Below are 20,347 nucleotides of genomic sequence, written 5' to 3'. Positions count from 1 at the left end.
ATTCTATGAATATACAATTCTTTGTACACCTTGAAGGTCACTTCGCATGGAATGACTCAGCAGACACTTATTTTATTCGAATAGCTACCTTTTTTTTTTTTAAATTATAGCATAAAATAATGTGTAAGTTCATAAAAAAACGAAAAAAGTGAAGATGTTCTTGCACATGTCATTGAGACTCACGGAGAGCAAGGAGATAGAGCTACCGTATTTTTCAGATTACGCTTCACCCTCCTTTTACACTTGGAAAACACCAATCTTCACCTGGATTCGAACCGCTGTCCTTCCAGCTCACAGCTTATCACTCTACTTTGCTCTTAAAAAGCATGTAATTGAATGTACAGTAATTGATTTGAAAGTTTATGTCAGGACAGTTACAACTTTTACAAATTTGCCATCTCGTTACTAGAAAAATAAAGTTGCCCAAAAAAGTAATAAGTTCTACTTGCCAACCTTCCAGAGAAACGAACCAAGAACTCGCTACTCCCGTACTACTCCGATATTAGAAGTTGAGTTAGTGAGTGGTACACGGTGTAGGGTCTTTTAAACGGTGTGAGGATGAAGATTCGCTGAGTCAGAGCAGCTTGTGGGTGTGTTTATTGTTAAGTCATAGTTCAGCTACAACTACGGAGTGGTGCTGGAGAAATAGCAAGTCAGCACTTGCACAAATGTACGCAACGTCACTGCTTTGTGCTGGAATCTATTTTCCAGGTTTTCATGGCCGTCAGATCTTTTTTAGTTGTGACTAATGCTGTAGAGTGTTCTGAGCAGTTCTTTTCGTTGTCCCTCCATTACATTGTGATACTATCGTTATCTGTATGCCGCTTGGAGTATTGCACTCTGCAAAAAGACGTAGCTACTGTAAATTACGTCACTGTTTACATAACTGTACAGTAGATTATATTTGTCAGGGGTTTTAATGCTTTTCCGTTATCACCTCGTATTTCTATTTCGTTACGTAGGCCTACTGTATTTTATTTTCATCCTTTTTATTCTTTATTTCCTATCTCTTTTTTTACTCTTATATAATAATAATTACATTCGTATGTTCTCTCTCTCTCTCTCTCTGTCATTTGTTCTTCTTATTTTATTTTTATTCCACTTAAATTTATTTTTAATTAATTAATTCATTCATTCATTCATTCATTCATTCTAGCACATGAAGCATTCAAATGTGTAATAAAAATTGTGTACGATATATACAGAGTGATTCGTAATAATTGTCATTCATTTCAGGGAGTTATTCTTTGAGGTATTTCAAACAAAAAAGCTTAATATAGTTTTGCTCGTTTTTGCGTCCTTTTCGAGATAAGAAATGTTTTATATTAAACATTTCATAGCGTGTTTCGGGAAAGCCATTGATTTAATTCGCAATATGCCCAGTCGATTTAAGAGGACACTATTATGATGATAAATTATTGAAAGAATTTTAGTTTTGTCCTTTCAATGTGCAGAAATTTGATACGAGTAAATACAGAGTTATTATAAAGTCTCGATCCATTTTATATATATAATGGACATGCGGACATGAAATCGATATGGGGTTATCGTGATGGTAGGTACATAAGAAATTCATCGTAATTCAACATGTCCGCCATCCATTTCATAGCATTGTCCCCACCTTTCACCTATAGCCCTAAAGACAATCGTCAGCATGTTGCCTGTAATCATTGCACATGCTTCCCAAATACGATTCCTCAGGTTCTTTAGATCTCATACTTTCGTTTTGAACACTTCTGGCTTGATAAACCCCCAAGCGAAAAAGTCTAACGGTGCCAGGTGAACGTGATGGCCATACTCGTGATGAACCTCTGCCAATCCCTCTGTTAGGAAAGTGCTGGTTGAAGTACACTCTAACAGTTAACGCAAAATGCGAGGGTGTAGCGTCGTGCTGAAAGACAACACTGTCAACAATGCCATCCTGCTCTAGTTCCAGAAAGTCTGTCAGCATGTCTAGGTAAGTGTTGTCTGTAATGGTACCTTCTGCGAACATGAAAGGACCGTGAACAGTAGCTTTTGTAAGCCCAAGCCACACATTCACTATTGGGGTGTCCCTTTGCCATTCATAGATGGCGTGTGATATGGCTCGTTACCCCATATGCGACAGTTGTCTTTATTCACTTTACCACAAATGTGGAATGTGGCCTCGTCACTAAACAGGATATGTTGGAATAAGTTTTTGTTGTTCACATCCTCCATTAAGTCATAACACATTGCCCTACGAGCTGCATAATCTTCCACATCTGGTTTGTGTAACACCTGAATGTGATAAGCACACTTCTTCAATGTAAACCTCAAAATCTTCAACACAGTTGCTCTGGTGCTCTGGACACATCTAGCTCGTTACTTAAACGATGAGTAGATGCTTGAGGACTTCTTTCGATGGCTTCTCGGATCTATGCCACGGTCTCCTCGGGCTCGGCAGGTCGACCGGAATGTGGAGCATCGGCGACATTACCTGTCCTCTGAAATTTATTGACAAGGAGTTTGATATTTGCTCGTGTTGGCGCTGGTTTGTGGAACTTACGTCTAAATTCCTCTTGCAACTGTGCATAAGTGAAACAGCGCAATCGAGCACAGACAACAGCCACCCATTCTTCAATAGTCAACATACTAGTATGTCAGCCTGAAACGAAAACCAAATTCCCACGTTAACTCGAAAATGGATGGAGACTTTATAATCACTCTGTATAACTTTTCATTTTGCAAAGGAATTTTACAATATTACATTTGTAAAAAGAGTGCTAATGGCTTCATTGCCAGATGCTAGGCATTAAACAACATTTGTAAAAATGTATAAAATTAAATCGGTGCTTCGCTAGGATGTAACCTTATATGATTAATGCTTAGAAAACTGAAAATTTAGATCGGATTCACCCCGTGTTATAGTATAAAAAATGGGGTCTAATTGCGAACATGCAGAAGACAAAAACTACAGTATAGGCGTGTGACTATTATGACTATTTGAGAAATATTCATCAAGACTAGAAAAAGGAATGGCATGATTGCACATGCAGAAGAACACAAATATATTGGAGTGAAAGTGACAAGTTACAGAAAACAAGACAAAGAAATAAAACAGCCAGTTCAGGAAAGTAAACTATATCTATCCTAAATGGGGTTTTAAAACTAGCATTTTTAGAACCATTCTTACAAGTACTTGGGCCTCCGAATGACCCTCAGTACGCTTGGACTTTGAGTGAACCATAGTGAAAAATTTGTGAGCTGGGATTAATTTCGGAATGTTGCTTCATATGAAGAAAAATGTATTACATTCATTCATAGTGTTCTGCCCAAGGCCAGGTCGCTCTCTGCAAACCCAGCATTCTCCAGACTTTCCTAGTGCATAGTGTGCATTAAGTCCGAATATGTTTAACAATATGTGGAGGCCTTGGAAAACAAACCAAATCCCTTCTATTGAAAATGGCCCTCAGCCTAGCACTAATGATTCCGGTGCTCCAAAGAAAAGGAAAGAGACAAAAACTTTAAATAAACAAAGCCAAAACTTTGTTTGTAATGCGCACGAGTATGTTAAAAAAAACAGTATAGGAAAAGGCTCAATTTTGGAGACCGCCAAGATTTTGAAATTAGACTGAAAAACAGTCTTTAATTTAATCTAATTTAATTAATTCTTATTATTAGACTTCGTGGAATTGCCACGAGAACCATAAGGTTTACTATGCACGCAGTATAGACTGTATGAGGAGGCGTGGAAAGGATAGAGTATGCCTCTAATGTAAACACTGAGCAGTATACTCCGGTTACAATAAAACCTATATCCTGCATTCAAGAAATATAATGAATGATCATTGAAGTAGGAAATGTCTAAACATATAAATACACAATTATTTTGTAGTGAGATATATTAACTCTTAAAATTTAATGTAATATTTTCACATCATCCTTGAATATGTGCATTGCAGATAAGAGTTACGTACTTTTGAGTGACTGCAAAGTGAACCTCCTCCGATGGTCACTCAAACAGTTTTTATATTGGGAAAATATACGTTCAACATCACACGATATAATACGTACATATTTGAAAGTCACTACTTTTTAGTACACCAACTTCAGACGTCTTGTCGTGACCTGATGGTACATCATTTATAATACGTAATTGTGAATAGGCAGAATTTTTAGCAATAATGTTTCTCAACTTACATTTCACTTTTTCTGAAATTAGTGAATTGTTATTTTGGATAACGGTTAGTGATACTTTATCCACTATATTAAGGGCTTCTGAGAGTTATAGTTTAGACGATTGTAACAGGGTGATGCTTTTGGACACGATTTTAAAATTAGAATCAATGAACAGAATATCTTCCAATAGCTGTTCAGAAGACAACGATTTTACAGCTGCAACAGAGGAACTGTCTGTGCTATCCAATGCATCAATTACCTCCATTATTTTGCCGCAATGTTCTGCATAATAATTAACAGCATCCAACCACGTTCCCCAACGGGTCAAGACTGGCTGCGGGGGTAAGGGTATTCCAGGGGCAATTATGTGGCACAGCAACACTCTCATTGTAGCATGTTTGATTGAATTCTTGTCTGCACTGAACAAATGTTAAGCTTTGACTATTCCAACCACAGTAATGCAAAAACAAGTGCTTACTTATGTATACATTAGCTGTAACTGCTCTATCTATTTGGACCAGACACAACTCTTAACATGAACTGCTTATACTACGAGACCTGGAGGTCGCCCACCTCCTCTATACTACTGTACATCGGCAACCTGATTGCATGGTGTGTGTGGCAATTCAACGAAGTCTACTTATTATAAAGTATAAAGTACGGCAACAACGCATCACAAAACAACTGCCTCCCCGCTGCTTTTTTAATTAGTAGGGAGGTGGTCAACAGTAAAAAGTGTTTCATTGTCGTTTACAAAGGAAAGCGCCTGGGCTCGAATGAGCGCGGCTTCTTTATCGACTCTCGAACTGAAGCTGGCTTGCATTAGCTCGAACACCATAGAGGGGGAGCATGGGAAGCTAAGGACCAAAAGAAACCAGTTTGATTGGATGTTGGGGAGAAAGAGATGGCGGATCGGAGATAAGCTCATTGAGGTATGCTGCTAAGGACAACTGGGAATAACTCCTTCAGCAACCTCCTTTTCATGTGTACTATACACTAAGGGCAGGTAGAAACATGAGAGATTGCGTGACAACAGAGAAGTATTTTCTTTTTCTCTTACTTGGCTTAAGTCATATTAAAAAATGGAGCTGAATAGTTGGCTAGTTCGTCTAACAAGGAGAGTCCACAATGTTCCAGAAACTAAATTTGTTTATCTTTCATGAGGTCAATCTACATGGAAGGAAAAGCAATACCCATCTGAAAATCCTGTGAAATATACTTGAATTTTCGAGATATTGGCTTTTGAATTTCTCATTTTCCCATGTAGCTCCTTATAAAACATAAAGTGAGAAGATATACAGGGTGATCCGTTTGGGTATGGATAAAATAAAAACACCGTAAAACATATACTACTGAACTTTATTTGTTGAAACTTTGTGCATAGAACACTGAAATATGGGAGATTCATCAGAGCTCAACATGACCTCCATTACACACCCTGCACAACTCATAACGATGATTCAATTCAGCCCATGTCTGTTGTAATATAAGAGGGATGATTTGTTGAAAAGCTTGAGCAATTTTTACTCTCAGATCATCAATGGTCCTTGGTTTCTGTGAATAGACAATGTCTTTAACAAAACCCTACAAGAAGAAGTCAGGAGGGGTTAGATCTGGGGAGTTTGGGGACCAAGCCAAGAGATAACTGCTTCTCATACTGGGTTTCGCCTGCGACATTCTGCATGTTTTTTTTTTTTAACACTGAACCTGTTTCTACAAATGTTCGATACTGTAACATTAGGGAATCGTATTTAGGTACATTACACACACCATACTCACGTCGAAATTCCCCTTGAATTCTTTTAACACACTCAAATTTAGCATACCAAAGAACACAGTGTGCCCGCTGTTGATTTGTAATAGCCATTTTAATCATCTATGAATTTCATTTGTCCTTTCAGATTGTGCATTGTTGATTGTCATATATGGAAACTCCCATCTTTTAATTATAATATAACCAGCAAGAAATTTTTCCTACTATCACAATAGCTTTATAATAATAAATTAATATTATCCATACCCAAACTGATCAGACTGTAGTTGTGTTTTTCCATTAGCATGGGATCAATAATAGTAAGGTTGACGGTTTAAACACATCTATTATTAATCCATTTTTATTTTAATTTTCAATTATTTTTTATCTTCATTGTTCTACATACACTTTTAACACTTACATAATCACTGATTAACTTTATAACTATTTTATCTCATTTTAAGCCAAGTAATTTTCTCATGTTAATAAGCCAGGTAATTTCCTCATGTTAACACAGTAAAGTAGTTATAAAGTTAATCATTATTTTTTTTATTTACATTTTTCTTCAATTTCAAGACTCTTCTAGAAGAGCTGAGTTCCAGAGCTATTTTTTTTTTTTCGAACAACGATTCCAGCAGGTTTTGTACAAATAAGGAGAGATACTGAAGACTGCTAGTTCTGTGATAAGCAAGAGTTAAGAAGCTTGATTGCAGTGAGTCAAGGACACATTCAAGATAAAACTTCGACGAGTGATGTGTAATTACAAACCTGTGCTGACGATAAGGATGATCAATATTACGAGCGCTGATCAAGAAAGACAGCCTGTTTTTTTTTTTTTTTTTTTTTTTTTTTCGCAGATGCTTTTTACCCTGCTTCAAAGTGGTCTCTTTCTATTTAAATGCACTTATAGCGTTTCTTGCAGTCCTTGGAACACATGATGCAGGCCATTCTTTTCCAGGTTCTTGAGAATCGCATAACATTTCTGGAATCAGTTATCACCGGTGTGAGTCATTGCTGCATCATTATGATTCTGAAGGAAAACAAGTCAGCACAGTGTGGAAATCGTCAGGTTCACTAACACCAAAAAAGGCGAATGTTGTTCCATCTGCGCAGAAGGTGGTGGTCAGCGGCATGCAGTGATGACGTTTTCGAGGAAGTGATTTCCTGGAAACAGTATTTAGGCAATAGGCATTGAAGCCCAGTCGAGTAGTGGCATACATACAGACACCACTTCCCTTCACATCATGCTACTGCACGCCACTGGTGATGATCAAATTTTTTTACTGTAAGGGAATGACTTACCAGCATGCAGTCCCCCCGCTCCCCCGAAAGGAAAATAGTTTACAAAAATCCATGTACCTTTTAAATAATTTATGTAAATCCTATAATTTTAAAATTTCAATTAAGGAAACTAAGATATGGCATTTAAAGGAAAAGACCCGGTTAGATCCGAGATTTTAATACAAAATGAAACCACTTGTCGCATTGTATCGCGAGAAATGCAAAAAAATCACCTCAAGCTTCATGGCTGTATGTAGGCTACTAAAGTGTGGTATTACTATGATGTGCCGAAGTACCTATGTTATTTCCGTGCAGGAATTCTGCATTACCATATGATGAAGAATGGATAGAATGGAGGAAAATTCTCTCCAGCACCAGGACTCGAACCCGAGTTTTCAGCTGTATAGATTGACATATCGAACTTAAATCCTGACCGAGTTACTACGTGAGCGCTGGCTGTCTTGGGGAGGAGCAAGTGAGAAAGCACGGGGGGAAAGGGAGAGAGCACTATGCACTATGTATTTGCAGGTCCACTCACAATTTGTCAAACCTGCTAACAAAAGTATTAAAAGGTTGGCTAGTTGCCTGCAATGCTAGCATAATGGAACCTTCCTAGCCAACATTCGAGGCAAAAATGAAGAATCAAGAATCCGTTATTGTGGTAATACTGGAGAGTGGTTCTTCTATTGGTCGCGATGCCCACACACATCCTCTCAGATATTTACGTGGTGATTGGTGACTGAATGACGAGGAGCGAGGGAGAGAGAAGAAAGAAAGAGAGAGATTCCAGAAGTCGGCGTGTTTTACAGCGTTTCACTTGAAGTTGTCAAACTATACGTGCTGACACTTTATCCACTAAGCCACACTGGATTTGAGTTTCAATGCCGGATTGAATCCTTCTCAGTTTAAGTTCTACCTCTCTGTTCCCCTTTGGCAGCCTACCCTCATGTACTGTGTGTGTACTGTTCTGAGTAGCCTTCTTTGTTCCAAAAAGCTGATTTGAGAATCTTTCTTGACGATTTTTAATGTGAAGTTTCTTTGGGCAGGAGAACCGGAATATTTCCATTCTTTTGGATTTTTTTTTGGATCGTAATGTTGAATCCATGTTTCGTCCATAGTTTAGTCCCATCGCTCTAATTTCCAGCAGCCATTCGCATTGCAGGTCGGCTACATTTAAACGTGTGCATCTTGTGATTCACTGATGAAGACGTTATTCATTTCTTAAGGCTCGATAAATACTTAATATAATTGCCCGCTATTTTGACTCTTCGTTGGCGTTCGCAGAAAGCACACGAGGACGTTATTTGCCGCTCAATTATTTGCTAAATTACAGTGCATTTGATTTATTGTCATAGAAGCTACGACATGATAATGTTTAATGGTGTGGCAAATAGATTCCTCGTCTGGTAGCTTGGCAACGAAAGAACAAAAATGGCGAACGATACTACCTACCTAGACTTTATAGAGCCTTCACTTCCTAAGACATAAGCAAAGAGGAGGAGTCACGCCAGGAATAACAGCATCGCGATTATAAATCCAAAAATTTAGAAAAATCCTCTTCAACATAGCGGCAAAGGGATTTGGAAATTGTCACTTTGCATGTGGCATATAACAATTCATTTAGAAAATAATTTTTTCCTACTCAAATCATGATGTATGATATGGAAGATAAATTCATAGGAAATTTTCAAAGCCTCTGATATGTATTTGAGCCCAATTCGGTGGTCTTCCAAAATCATGTCACACACTACATAGGCCTAGATATTTTCTGAATTTTCTGGAAGGTCTGAGAGATAAGTCATCATTTTTGATCTCTCGTTTTTGCCTCTTTTTCTGCAACTCAATTTTTATGGTAGCATATGAAGGACAGTGATTCTCAATATATCCACCGTATCAACAGAGATTTAATTTCTAGACAACTCTTTAAAAAATATATACTTTATCATTTATCACTGACATAATTTTATAAAAATTGAATTTTTCAGCATAATTTCTTTAACAATTTAGAATATAGAATTGGCTTTTTATCGCTAGACATGGAGTAACTTTCAAACAACATTCTCTTTACTATGTTGACTCCTTTTGCTTTTGTTTATGATTAAGGTCCAAGGCAACTAGTATATATTACTACCTTTTTATGTATATGAAAAAAGACCGCACTGAAGATTTAAAGGTAATAAATGCGTTCAAAATGGTTTAAACGGTGCACTTATCATTTTGACTTAAAACTTAAATATGTTAACCTGCAAATACAAATGTTCATTGTTAAACAGTTAATCATGCTCGCTAGAGTATAACTGTTCCTTCCCACTCCCCCCAGATTGTCTAGAAAGCAGATTTCACTGTAATGTGTTTTTATTGCAGCAATTAAATTAAAACATTTGTAGTGGAATACGCATTAACTAAATTTCAATGAAACTCATGTTATACATACATAGTGTTCTGCCCGAGGGCAAGTCTTTCACTGCAAACCCAGCATTCTCCAATCTTTCCTGTCTTCTTAGTCTCCGCATATGATCCATATATCTTAATGTCGTCTAATATATCTTCTACCCCGAACTCCCCTCCCATTTATCATTCCTTCCAGTGCATCCTTCAGCAAGCAGTTTCTTCTCAGCCAGTGACCCAACCAATTCCTTTTTCTCTTCCTGATCAGTTCAGCAACGTTCTTTCTTCACCCACTCTCTCCAACAAACTCATGTTATAACGTAAGTTAAAAACAATCATCACTATGAGGAATGCTTTATTTCGTATTGGTTGTATCTATAACTTCAGTGCCACAAACCAATTCATGCCATTATATTACATTTTGCAGGTAGTATACCATCACTGGGTGCCGGACTCCTGTTTGGAAGCATCTTGTGCTATGGAGCTTACCAATCATCACAGAATCCAAACAATTACATGGTGCTTCTTGGAACCAGTGGCACATTAGCGGGTTTAATGGGCTATAGATTTTACAATTCTGGAAAATTTATGCCAGCAGGACTTGTTACCATTTTGAGGTGAGAAAATATTCACATTTGTTATCTCAGGAGTATGTGTTGAACCCAAGATAATATCATTGTGATATCTTGTTTATCAGCTTAATTGTTGCTTCTTAGTATGTGTGTCCAGTTTTTATTAAATTATTGCATGTTATCTACAGATATATCAAGCCATTTATTGTACCGAGATATTACTACTTTGCCACTCTTTTAGATAGTCATAGTAGGACTACTTTTTTAGGTTTAAATGGTAGAGCCATCTATAGTTGAAAGTAGACTTCGTAGGCAGATGATACAATGAACCGTTTTAAGAATTTTGCATTTGACACAGTTGGTTGAATGTTGTAAGGTTCTCTTATATGCCACAAACTTAGTTTGTCCCTCATGTTTATTTCTTTCCTGGAGGAAGTTGTGCTTAGAAAATTTCCCACTTCAAAAATCCGCTGCTTTCAACCAGGTTTCAGCCTTCAACATTTGAATCCAGATGCAAGTACAGTAACCATTGTATTACTGCACACAACACTTGTATCTTATTTTATAAAATATTCCTGTAAGTTGAACTTATATAGAAGAATTAATTAAAATTACTGAAGTATTCACAGATAAGCGAGTGAAGCATGTAGAAGGAAAGTAGAAGGGAAAATTCGGAAATGAAACTGACGTTTTCCAGTGTACCATCGTCATCAATATTGGCATTATTCTTCTTCTTCTTATTATTATTATTATTATTATTATTATTATTATTATTATTATTATTATTATTATTATTATTAAATTTAAAAATTTAAATAGTCCCTTCACATGCCATGAAGACACTTCGGGAGGGGAGCCCCATGCTATCTTGACCTCGACACTAGAATAATAATAATAATAATATTATTATTATTATTATTATTATTATTATTATTATTATTTGAGTCATTTAGGTGAAATATTTCTCTCCAGATTGCGACCAAATATGATTTTTTGTTCTGATCTTTCTTATAAATTAGGCCAAATCCTTTTATTTTATGTTTACTTTTTATATAGAAAACTGTTATTTTCTTAAAAAGTGAACGCACTATATCAGTGTACAATAAGAATGCCTTTTCAAAATGGTGTATGCTTAGTGAAGCAATTCTATTACCCTGTAGTCACAGAATACATACTCAAATATTTCTGCTGCGTTAGAAGAGAAAGAACATAAATCGTTACACGTATTCTTGAGATGGTACTTAAATGGGCAATGCTATAGAATAGACTAGTCATAAGCCTCATTCTGATGTGACAGAATTTGTTTTGCTCTGAGTTGCAAATCCCAGAAACATTTTCATTTCATGTTCCATGTTATTAGAACTTTTAAGATTATCAAACATTTGATATGTCTCGTGAGAATAAGATTTTAAAACTAACTTTGGTGAATCATTTTGAATGAGGAGGAAAGAAATAATGAATGGCGAATTATTCAGAAGAGGTGTAGCTTGGGCTTCTTCCATTTCTGATGACGGATACAGGAATTCACGAGATCTCGAAGGTTAATTCTCTTCAAACTTTCATACAGAATATTTTGGGCACTGGTAGCAAGAGTTTCCACTTGGAAAACTGTTGGACTGCTTCCTAAGGCTTTGAAAACTGAAGTCAAGGGCCACGTATACCTAAATCCAGGTCGTTGATTGGTTCCTAGACACCAGTGAACCATAAGTCATTCTTATAACTAAAATATGATAGACGTTTTGCACACTGAGAGGTAAAATTTGAACTTATTACATGACTAGTTTGTTTCAGTTCAGTTCATTTGATGATAACGTCAATTCACAAATATGTGAAATGCTGTTATCACAACTTCATATTTACACATCAGATTACTTGCATGTGTAAGTACTTGAAATGAGGTAAACCTGCCCATGAGATAAGGAAGGCTCTTCTATTGCTGGCTTGCACTTTATTATTACTCAAACTTTTATATCTCATAAATAACAGTCTTCATTTCAGTGTGCAGTGGAGCTCCGGTTACTGTCATTAATCTGTTAGCTGTTCCACAAAACAACGAAAATGAAGTCATTGAAACCTCTGTTATAGCAATAATTTGTTGCAGAAATAGAACCTAATCACATACAGACATATTCCTTTATAGGTTTTAACTTACTTACTTACTGGCGTTTAAGGAACCCGGAGGTTCATTGCCGCCCTCACATAAGCCCGCCATCGGTCCCTATCCTGAGCAACATTAATCCAGTCTCTATCATCATATCCCACCTCCCTTACATCCATTTTTATATTATCTTCCCATCTACGTCTCGGCCTCCTCAAAGGTCTTTTTCCCTCCGGCCTCCCAACTAACACTCTATATGTATTTCTGGATTCGCCCATACGTGTTACATGCCCTGCCCATCTCAAACGTCTGGATTTAATGTTCCTAATTATGTCAGGTGAAGAATACAATGCATGCAGTTCTGTGTTGTGTAACTTTCTCCATTCTGCTGTAACTTCATCCTTCTTAGCCCCAAATATTTTCCTAAGCACCTTATTCTCAAACACCCTTAACCTATGTTCCTCTCTCAAAGTGAGAGTCCAAGTTTCACAACCATACAGAACAACTGGTAATATAACTGTTTTATAAATTCTAACTTTCAGATTTTTGAGATCAGACTGGATGATAAAAGCTTCTAAACCGAATAATAACAGGCATTTCCCATATTTATTCTGTGTTTAATTTCCTCCCGAGTATCATTTATATTTGTTACTGTTGCTCCCAGGTATTTGAATTTTTCTACCTCTTCAAAAGATAAATTTCCAATTTTTATATTTCCATTTCGTACAATATTCTCGTCATGAGACATTCATATACTTTGTCTTTTCGGGATTTACTTCCAAACCTATTTCTTTACTTGCTTCAAGTAAAATTCCTGTGTTTCTCCTAATCGTTTGTGGATTTTCTCCTAATATATTCATGTCATCCGCACAGACAAGAAGCTGATGTAACCTGTTCAATTCCAGACCCTCTCTATTATCCTGGACTTTCCTAATGGCATACTCTAGAGCAAAGTTAAAAAGTAAAGGTGATAGTACATCTTGCTTTAGCCCATAGTGAATTGGAAACACATCTGACAGAAATTGACCTATACGGATTCTGCTGTACATTTCACTGAGACACATTTTATTTATAGGTTGTAACTTTGAACAAAATTATATACCTTATTTTCTCGAATAAACCGCGCACCTGACTTTTGGAGGGGGGGAGGGGGACTTTCAACAAGTGTGTTGACGACAAATTAACAATAATTAAACACAAATACAATTCAGTTAATAATAAATAAATAAATTTTATCCTGGAACAGAACGCATTTCAAACCCATCCTATGCGATCACACTGCACATAGGTCTGTTGTCTTGTGTCACTATTTCCATATTCCTATGCATCTTTGATGATTTTAAGTTTTTCACTGCAAGTAAAGGATCGCAATCTCATACCTTCAGCAGTACTCATTTTCAGAATTGAAAATATAAGACTTAGAAACTATACACTTATCACACTTGTACTTGATCCTGACACATGTACTACTAATCCAAATGCCATTTAACAATGTTAACAATTGAAATGCCCACGTGGGAAATTAATGGCATGCACCACCACCTTAGGAATTGGGAGGGAGGAAAGCCAGATAGTGTTGCTAAAGGCTGATCCACAATAAACCGGGAACAGAAACGAGAACGGAAGTATTGTTAAAATAAATGTATTTAAATGTGAACATTTGCAATTAACGAGAAGCTTGCCGGAGCCTGGGAACAGGAACGTGAAATTTAATTGTGAATGCTCACATTTAAATGCATTTATTTTAACAATATTGCCGTTCTCGTTCTCTTTTTCGTTTCCGTTCCTGGTTTATTGTGGATCAGCCTTAACTTTATTTCAAATAAGCTGCGCGCCCCTATTTTTTACTTGTGTATTTCGGAAAAAAAAAAGTGCGCTAGGTATTCGAGAAAATACAGTATTATGATTAATATACAGTTGAACCTCTATTATCCGTGGTAATGAAGGGGGTGCACTGAACGGTTAATCGAAAAAATCTTATAATCCGTACCATAAATTATTTTCGTAAATTTAGTGAATAATATTTACGCATTCGTAATTTTTTTCATAGTATTGCATTTAACACGCTAGATAGTGGATCAGAAGTTCACTAATTTAAGTCTGGTTGTCAATGGCGGGTTTTTAAGGGACAAAGAAACTCCTTGTAATGGCTATCTGTGGAGGTCTCATGTTGTAAATTTACATACTTTATACATTCCAATCTTGTTGATTCCCGATTTACCACGAAAATCGTCTGTAGCTGCATTTAGATTGGCAACAGGCCATGATTGTTTGGCCAAACACCTGCATAGAATTGAAATATATCAGTCTCCTAACTGCCCATTGTGCAACTCAAACAAAGAAATGGATTCGGAACACCTCAAAATCTGTGCTTCAGTGGCTGGCCATGATAATATCTTTGAAAAATATTGGAGTGCAAGAGGTCAAATGACTTTATTGTCAAACGCCTGGCATTAGAAAACAACAACAACAACATTCCAGTCTCATATTCTGATGCGAGATGAGTGATAGTTTCTCTTTCCTAAAACTACTCCATTATTTACATATTTTTTTCAATACTTAGCACACAAGATTTCTTGTGACACCCGTAGAAGACATTTTATGTAGAAATTATACAGTACCGGTATAACAATTCGAACAGTAGACCATACTGTGTAAGGAAAAAGGCTTGTAATAGCACTCTCTAGAAAAAATAGCGTGCTGATATGATGTACAGTACTTCATATATTTAAAAAAGCGAAAGAAAGAAAGATGGATAATACACTAGTTGGTTAATGAGTGACGGATAATCGGGATTCTACTGTAATATCTTTTGCCTCATTTGTTGGTGACACTTGTGGGGTCCAGACCTGTCTTTGGGCAGTTGACTAAACAATAAAATCACATTTAGTTAATTTAATAAAACTGATTAAGTCAACATATTTCTTATAGAACTTTAACGGAAAATTGAACAAACATCGAATTGCGTGTTTCAATGATAAATACAGTTGAGCATCGATTATCTGAACATCAGTTATCCTAAGCATAAAATAGGTCTATCCAAACCCACATTTTCTCTTGATTGAAGTTTTAATCCATCCTTTTTTAAATGAACAGTACAGTACAGTATTTTTTTCTCACTCTGTAGTAGATTGGAAAAGATCCCAGCTGGTGGAATAACAGTTACGGAATTTTAACCAAGTGCAAGGCTTTGTTTAAACCTGTTTGCTATATTTTCTTCTTGGAAATTGTAGTGTAAGTGCCTTGTGTGCCCTGACATCAGTAAGTCTGGTCAAATACTGTTTGTAAGAATAACTTAATAGCTCTCTCTGTCTACTGTTTGTGGAAAACCCAAGATCGCTTCACAACCTTTAGTGCAGGTTGACTATAGTACCATGTAACAAAAGGAGAAATTGGATCTTGTCTAGCAAGAATGTATAATGTTACAATTTGCTTCCAAGAATGGCTCGAAAAGAAGAAAAACAATGAGGGAAGGAAATAATTTCTCTCTTGAATAGTCAGTTTAAATGTGGAATGTGCAAAGGCGTTCGAAAAAAATACCAATATCAGGTCCATTTTCGTGCAGAAAGGCATTACAGCTTAATGATAAATTGGATTAGTCCTCAGATTTCAAAGCTAGTATTGGTTGGTTAATAAAATTTCAAATCGCAATATGACATAAGGAATCAGTCAATCTTCTTAATGTATCCAGCTGTTTACTGACAACATAAGGTCTACTATAGTCGACTGTAGTCTTTTCAGTTCTTGTTTTCCATGAGAAATGAGAACATAAGGAAGTTACAGATTGAAGCAGAAAGCTTATCTAGTGATCTACCAGCCAAATGAAACAAACATGCATTTTTATATGCAGGGGAATGAACTCTTGCATGCCTTTTTTGTGTTTAATATTAGCTTGTGACAGACTACTAGTAAAACTTAAACTTAACAATACATAGCACACCTAGAGAAACTTTTTAACATTAAATGTATGTAATCTTACAGCGTAACACTCACTCAAAACAAAAGAGGATATTCTCACGTCATTTCCAGCATCCCATTTTCTAATGCTGATGTTCATATCAATCTCCCTCATGAATATTTCTGTCTCTTATTCTTCCAAGTTCTTCTTGGTTTTCCACCTTCTTCAATGTGTAGGAGTCCAGTGTAGCATTTTCTATGGCCAACGATGGTACTTCCATTCCTTGTATTATTTTTTTAGGAGAAGTTACGTGGTATGAATAATGACAGTGCTTATACCCGTTCTCTAATTACAGAGGAGAAAAATTAATGCTATGAAGTAATCAGAAACAACACTTACTGGTTATAAATCACACTACAAGTCCAGCAAAAATAAAATCCAAATAAACATCATGTGCATCTCTTTATATTCTGTCTTAAAACAGTGGAATAATTCACTTCAGTTTGAAGGGAAGAGATGCGGATAGTGTCCAGGAGCTGATTGGTTTACATAGAGTTATGGCAATTGCTTACTGTACCGCTCATCCTGAGATCCTGAGTGGCAATGAGAAGTATAGCAGCTTCCAAAAAAAGAAAAAATACAGCCTATGTTTGAGTAGAGTTTTAGTCGTGGTTTTAGAATACATATGCTTGATATGGCTTTCCTCTTTAACTGGGCTTCGATAGGACAGGAAATTTCTCACAAATGTTCAAGAGCACAACACAGTAGACAGTACTTAATATTTTAGGAGAAAAATTCGCTCCGGCGCCGGGGATCGAACCCGGGTCCTTGATTCTACATACCAAGCACTCTGACCACTGAGCTACGCCGGCGCCGGAGCGAATTTTTCTCCTAAAATATTAAGTGTCAATATTACAGATAAATTCTGTAGGACAAATTAATATATCTATAATATTCAGTAGACAGTAGTCCAGTTAAATTGTGATTTAACCAGTGGATCTGCTAGTAAAACATCATTTTACGTTATTCAAACCAATTGTTTGTGTCTTTAAAATTTGTATTCTCAGTTAGGATTTTGTATGTTACTTTTAATCGACAGTATTTATCAGTTTGCATATGTTTGAGGCGAATATCAACCTAATTTTGAGGGAAACTCCATTGTTGGTAGACTTTGGCTAAAAATTCACTAATCTTGTAAAAACATAAGTTTAAAAATTAGACGAGAAATTTTCATTAATCCCCCAGGTTGGAAAAATCCATAGTGACACGACAGACAAGGTCGCAGTTAGGGTTTTTTTTTTTCGGAGTTCTCCTGTGTCTCTGTATTAGACACGTACATAATTCCACCATTATCTCTCCATTTCGTCATCATTCCATAGCATTCTCAAAATGCTGGCTAGCGACACACGGAGGAGGCTGACCTAGGGATGAGTGGAGTGGCTTGCTCGAAACTTGGGTATGCCGCAAACCTTAGTGTAGTCAGCGAGTATGGGTTTGGGATTGTGCCTAGCTTAAGGGTTAGCGCAATAGATCTTGAAAGGTCACAGTGCTGGGTCGTAATTCCCCTCCAGAAATTCATTTCAAAACTTTTAAGAGTATGGAAGAAATGTATATATTGTCGAATGTTACTCTGCTCTGGAGGTGCTATAGTAAAGAGAAAATGACGTAATTGCCTCGTAATATTTGAATTCATTATGCTCTCATTTGTTTCGTTTTCAGGTGTTTCATTTAACCAGTGTTAGGTCCTCGTAGTGAAAACTATGTAGAGGTTTAGAATCCGAATAAAATTCTGAATAAAAACAGAGTAGCATAGTACAGGAAACGTAAAAAGAGAAAGTTCATTAGAATTACTGGTAAAAAATTATGTATTTACTTATAAATGGCTTTTAAGGAACCTGGAGGTTCATTGCTGGCCTCACATAAGCCCGCCACCGGTTCCTATCCTGTGCAAGATTAATCCAGTCTCTAGCATCATATCCCACCTCCCTCAAATCTATTTTAATATTATCCTCCTATCTATGTCTCAGCCTCTCCAAAAGTCTTTTTCCCTCCAGCCTCCCAACTAACACCCTATATGCATTCTGGATTTGCCCATAAGTGCTACATGCCCTGCCCATCTCAAACGTCTGGATTTAATGTTCCTAATTATGTCAGATGAAGAATACAATGCGTGCAGCTCTGTGTTGTGTAACTTTCTCCATTCTCCTGTAACTTCATCCCTCTTAGGCCCAAATATTTTCCTAAGAACCTTATTCTCAGACACCCTTAAAAATAATATGTACACAATTTAACTAATTTATTGCTTTTACTATTTTCTGCATTGTATTTTAAAGTAGTGTTCATGTTACAATGAGGAATTTTGTTGTTACCTTGTGGTAGTTCATAGATAATTACTTGAAATTCAACTGTAATTAACAACAAGTCCATAACAGAAACAACAACAACCGAATTTCTTGGCTTACAAATCGATATGTTAAATTGGAAAAATCATATTAAAGAAATTACCCGCAACTAAATTCAGCATGTTTTGCTATTAGATATATGCAAGGGGTAGTAAATATCAATACCGGTACCTTAAAAACAATGTAGGCCTACTTTGCATACTTCCATTCGATAATGAGTTTCGGAATAATAATCTGAGGAAATTCCACAGATAGTAACAATATATTCCTACTACAAAAAAAAAAAGAGTAATTAGTATAGGTGCCAAATCTAGAGAATCGTGTAGGACAATTAAAAAAAAAAAAACTACAAATAATGCCCATGGCTTGTCAATATATTTTTTCATTAATAAACTTCCTCGTATGTAATCCTGAAAACTTTGTAACTAATTCAACAGTTCGTAGCATAAATACTCTTAAAAAAACTTTCTTACTCCATTGGCAAATAGGAGTGCATTATATGGAAGTAAACATTTTTAATAGCCTCCTTTTGGATATAAAAAATGAGACTCAAAACATATTATTTAGGGTCAAATTAAAGAAGTACCTTCTATTCTGTAGATGAATTTATGACATTCAACAATGCTGCATGAATATTTCTATCTCGATACTAACCCCTTATGTTGTACTAGGCCTAGTATATTGTAAAACTGTTCTGTTTATATTTCAACTAGATTGTGACTATAAATTAAGACTTTGTAGTACAGTAGAACCTCTATTATCCATGGTAATGAAGGGGATGGACTGAATGCTTAATTGAAAAAATCGGATAATCCATAAATAAAAAATTTTCATAAATTAAACTACAATTTTGTAATTTCCTCTGTGGTGTTGTGTTTAACATGCTAGGTAATAGCCAAAATACCATATTGCAATTACCAATTTCACCAATACTACATAATCTCTCAATTGATACAATGTTGTTTAATTACTAATTTAAAATCACCTAGAAAACACCATAATTTATTGGCGAAAATAAACCACAGACTTCGGAAACTTTTGGTTAGTGTGTTAATAGTAAATAGATTGCACCATTGTAAATATATTGCTGTCTCACTTGGATATGAATCAGTTTCATTCACCCACAAAGATATATCTTCCGTGCTGTAGTAATTTATGATCAAAGGTTACTTTACTCTGTGTGTCAAGAGCGTCTGTGTTTTTTTTAATTGTATTATTGTTTGATCTGCATGCAAGCACAGCTGAAGTACAGTATATTATGTAAAATGTAATTTTTTTTTCCAGTGTTGCAATGGTTTTAAGACTTGCAGCGAGAGGTGCGGGTCTGTTACAGTCAAAGCCTGTTGAGTAGAATTTTATTTTGTTTGCTGGATCGAACAAGTAGTTTATAAGGTGTTGGTATATTACATTTGTAACAAATATATGTATACATCATGATTTTTTTTATATTTTTCTTCTACAATAAAGTAAATAATTCGTATATGTTAAGAATTTGTTGAATTACCGTTACCCACATTTTTTTTATTCCCATACCAGTCCTCTGTCCTTAATTCACCATTTCTACAATTCATGTTATACTATTTTATATACATTGTGCTAAACTTAAAACTGTACCACAAAGTGGCACATTTGACTTTCTGCAACTCAACTACATCACTGGCTTCTTTCACATCCCTCACAAGATAGTTTGTTGTTAAAGGATCTTTTGGACAGTCATTCATAATTTTCGGTAATTATAATTATTATTGTTATTATTATTATTATTATTATTATTATTATTATTATTATTATTACATTAAAAATAAAAATAAAAGT

The 20,347-nt window shown here is 35.9% G+C and overlaps 2 protein-coding genes across 4 annotated transcripts in view; one reads left to right on the top strand and one right to left on the bottom strand.

Annotated features, from left to right (window-relative positions):
* Gclm (Glutamate-cysteine ligase modifier subunit) overlaps positions 1-589 on the bottom strand; it is a 33,507-nt gene extending 32,918 nt beyond the window's left edge. Inside the window, exon 1 of one of the 3 annotated variants that reach the window (XM_069820359.1) lies at positions 454-589. The gene's annotated coding sequence lies outside the window, so the exon portion shown is untranslated. Of the gene's footprint in view, positions 1-449 lie in introns of all 3 variants that reach the window. The other 2 variants (XM_069820355.1, XM_069820356.1) reach the window with 2 other exon arrangements.
* Positions 1-20,012, top strand: part of LOC138695950 (transmembrane protein 14C) — a 31,457-nt gene extending 11,445 nt beyond the window's left edge. The window contains exons 2-3 of the mRNA XM_069820360.1: positions 9,990-10,179; positions 19,817-20,012. Of these exons, the coding sequence (XP_069676461.1) occupies positions 9,990-10,179; positions 19,817-19,883 (257 nt within the window). The 3' untranslated portion in view covers positions 19,884-20,012. The remainder of the gene's footprint in view (positions 1-9,989; positions 10,180-19,816) is intronic.
* The last annotated feature ends 335 nt before the right edge of the window (positions 20,013-20,347 follow it).

Source organism: Periplaneta americana, chromosome 3 (genome assembly GCF_040183065.1).
Source record: "Periplaneta americana isolate PAMFEO1 chromosome 3, P.americana_PAMFEO1_priV1, whole genome shotgun sequence".
In the NCBI taxonomy this organism is placed as follows: Eukaryota; Metazoa; Arthropoda; class Insecta; order Blattodea; family Blattidae; genus Periplaneta; species Periplaneta americana.
The sequence above is the reverse complement of the archived record's forward strand: the minus strand, read 5'-3'. Positions and strand labels throughout refer to the sequence as shown.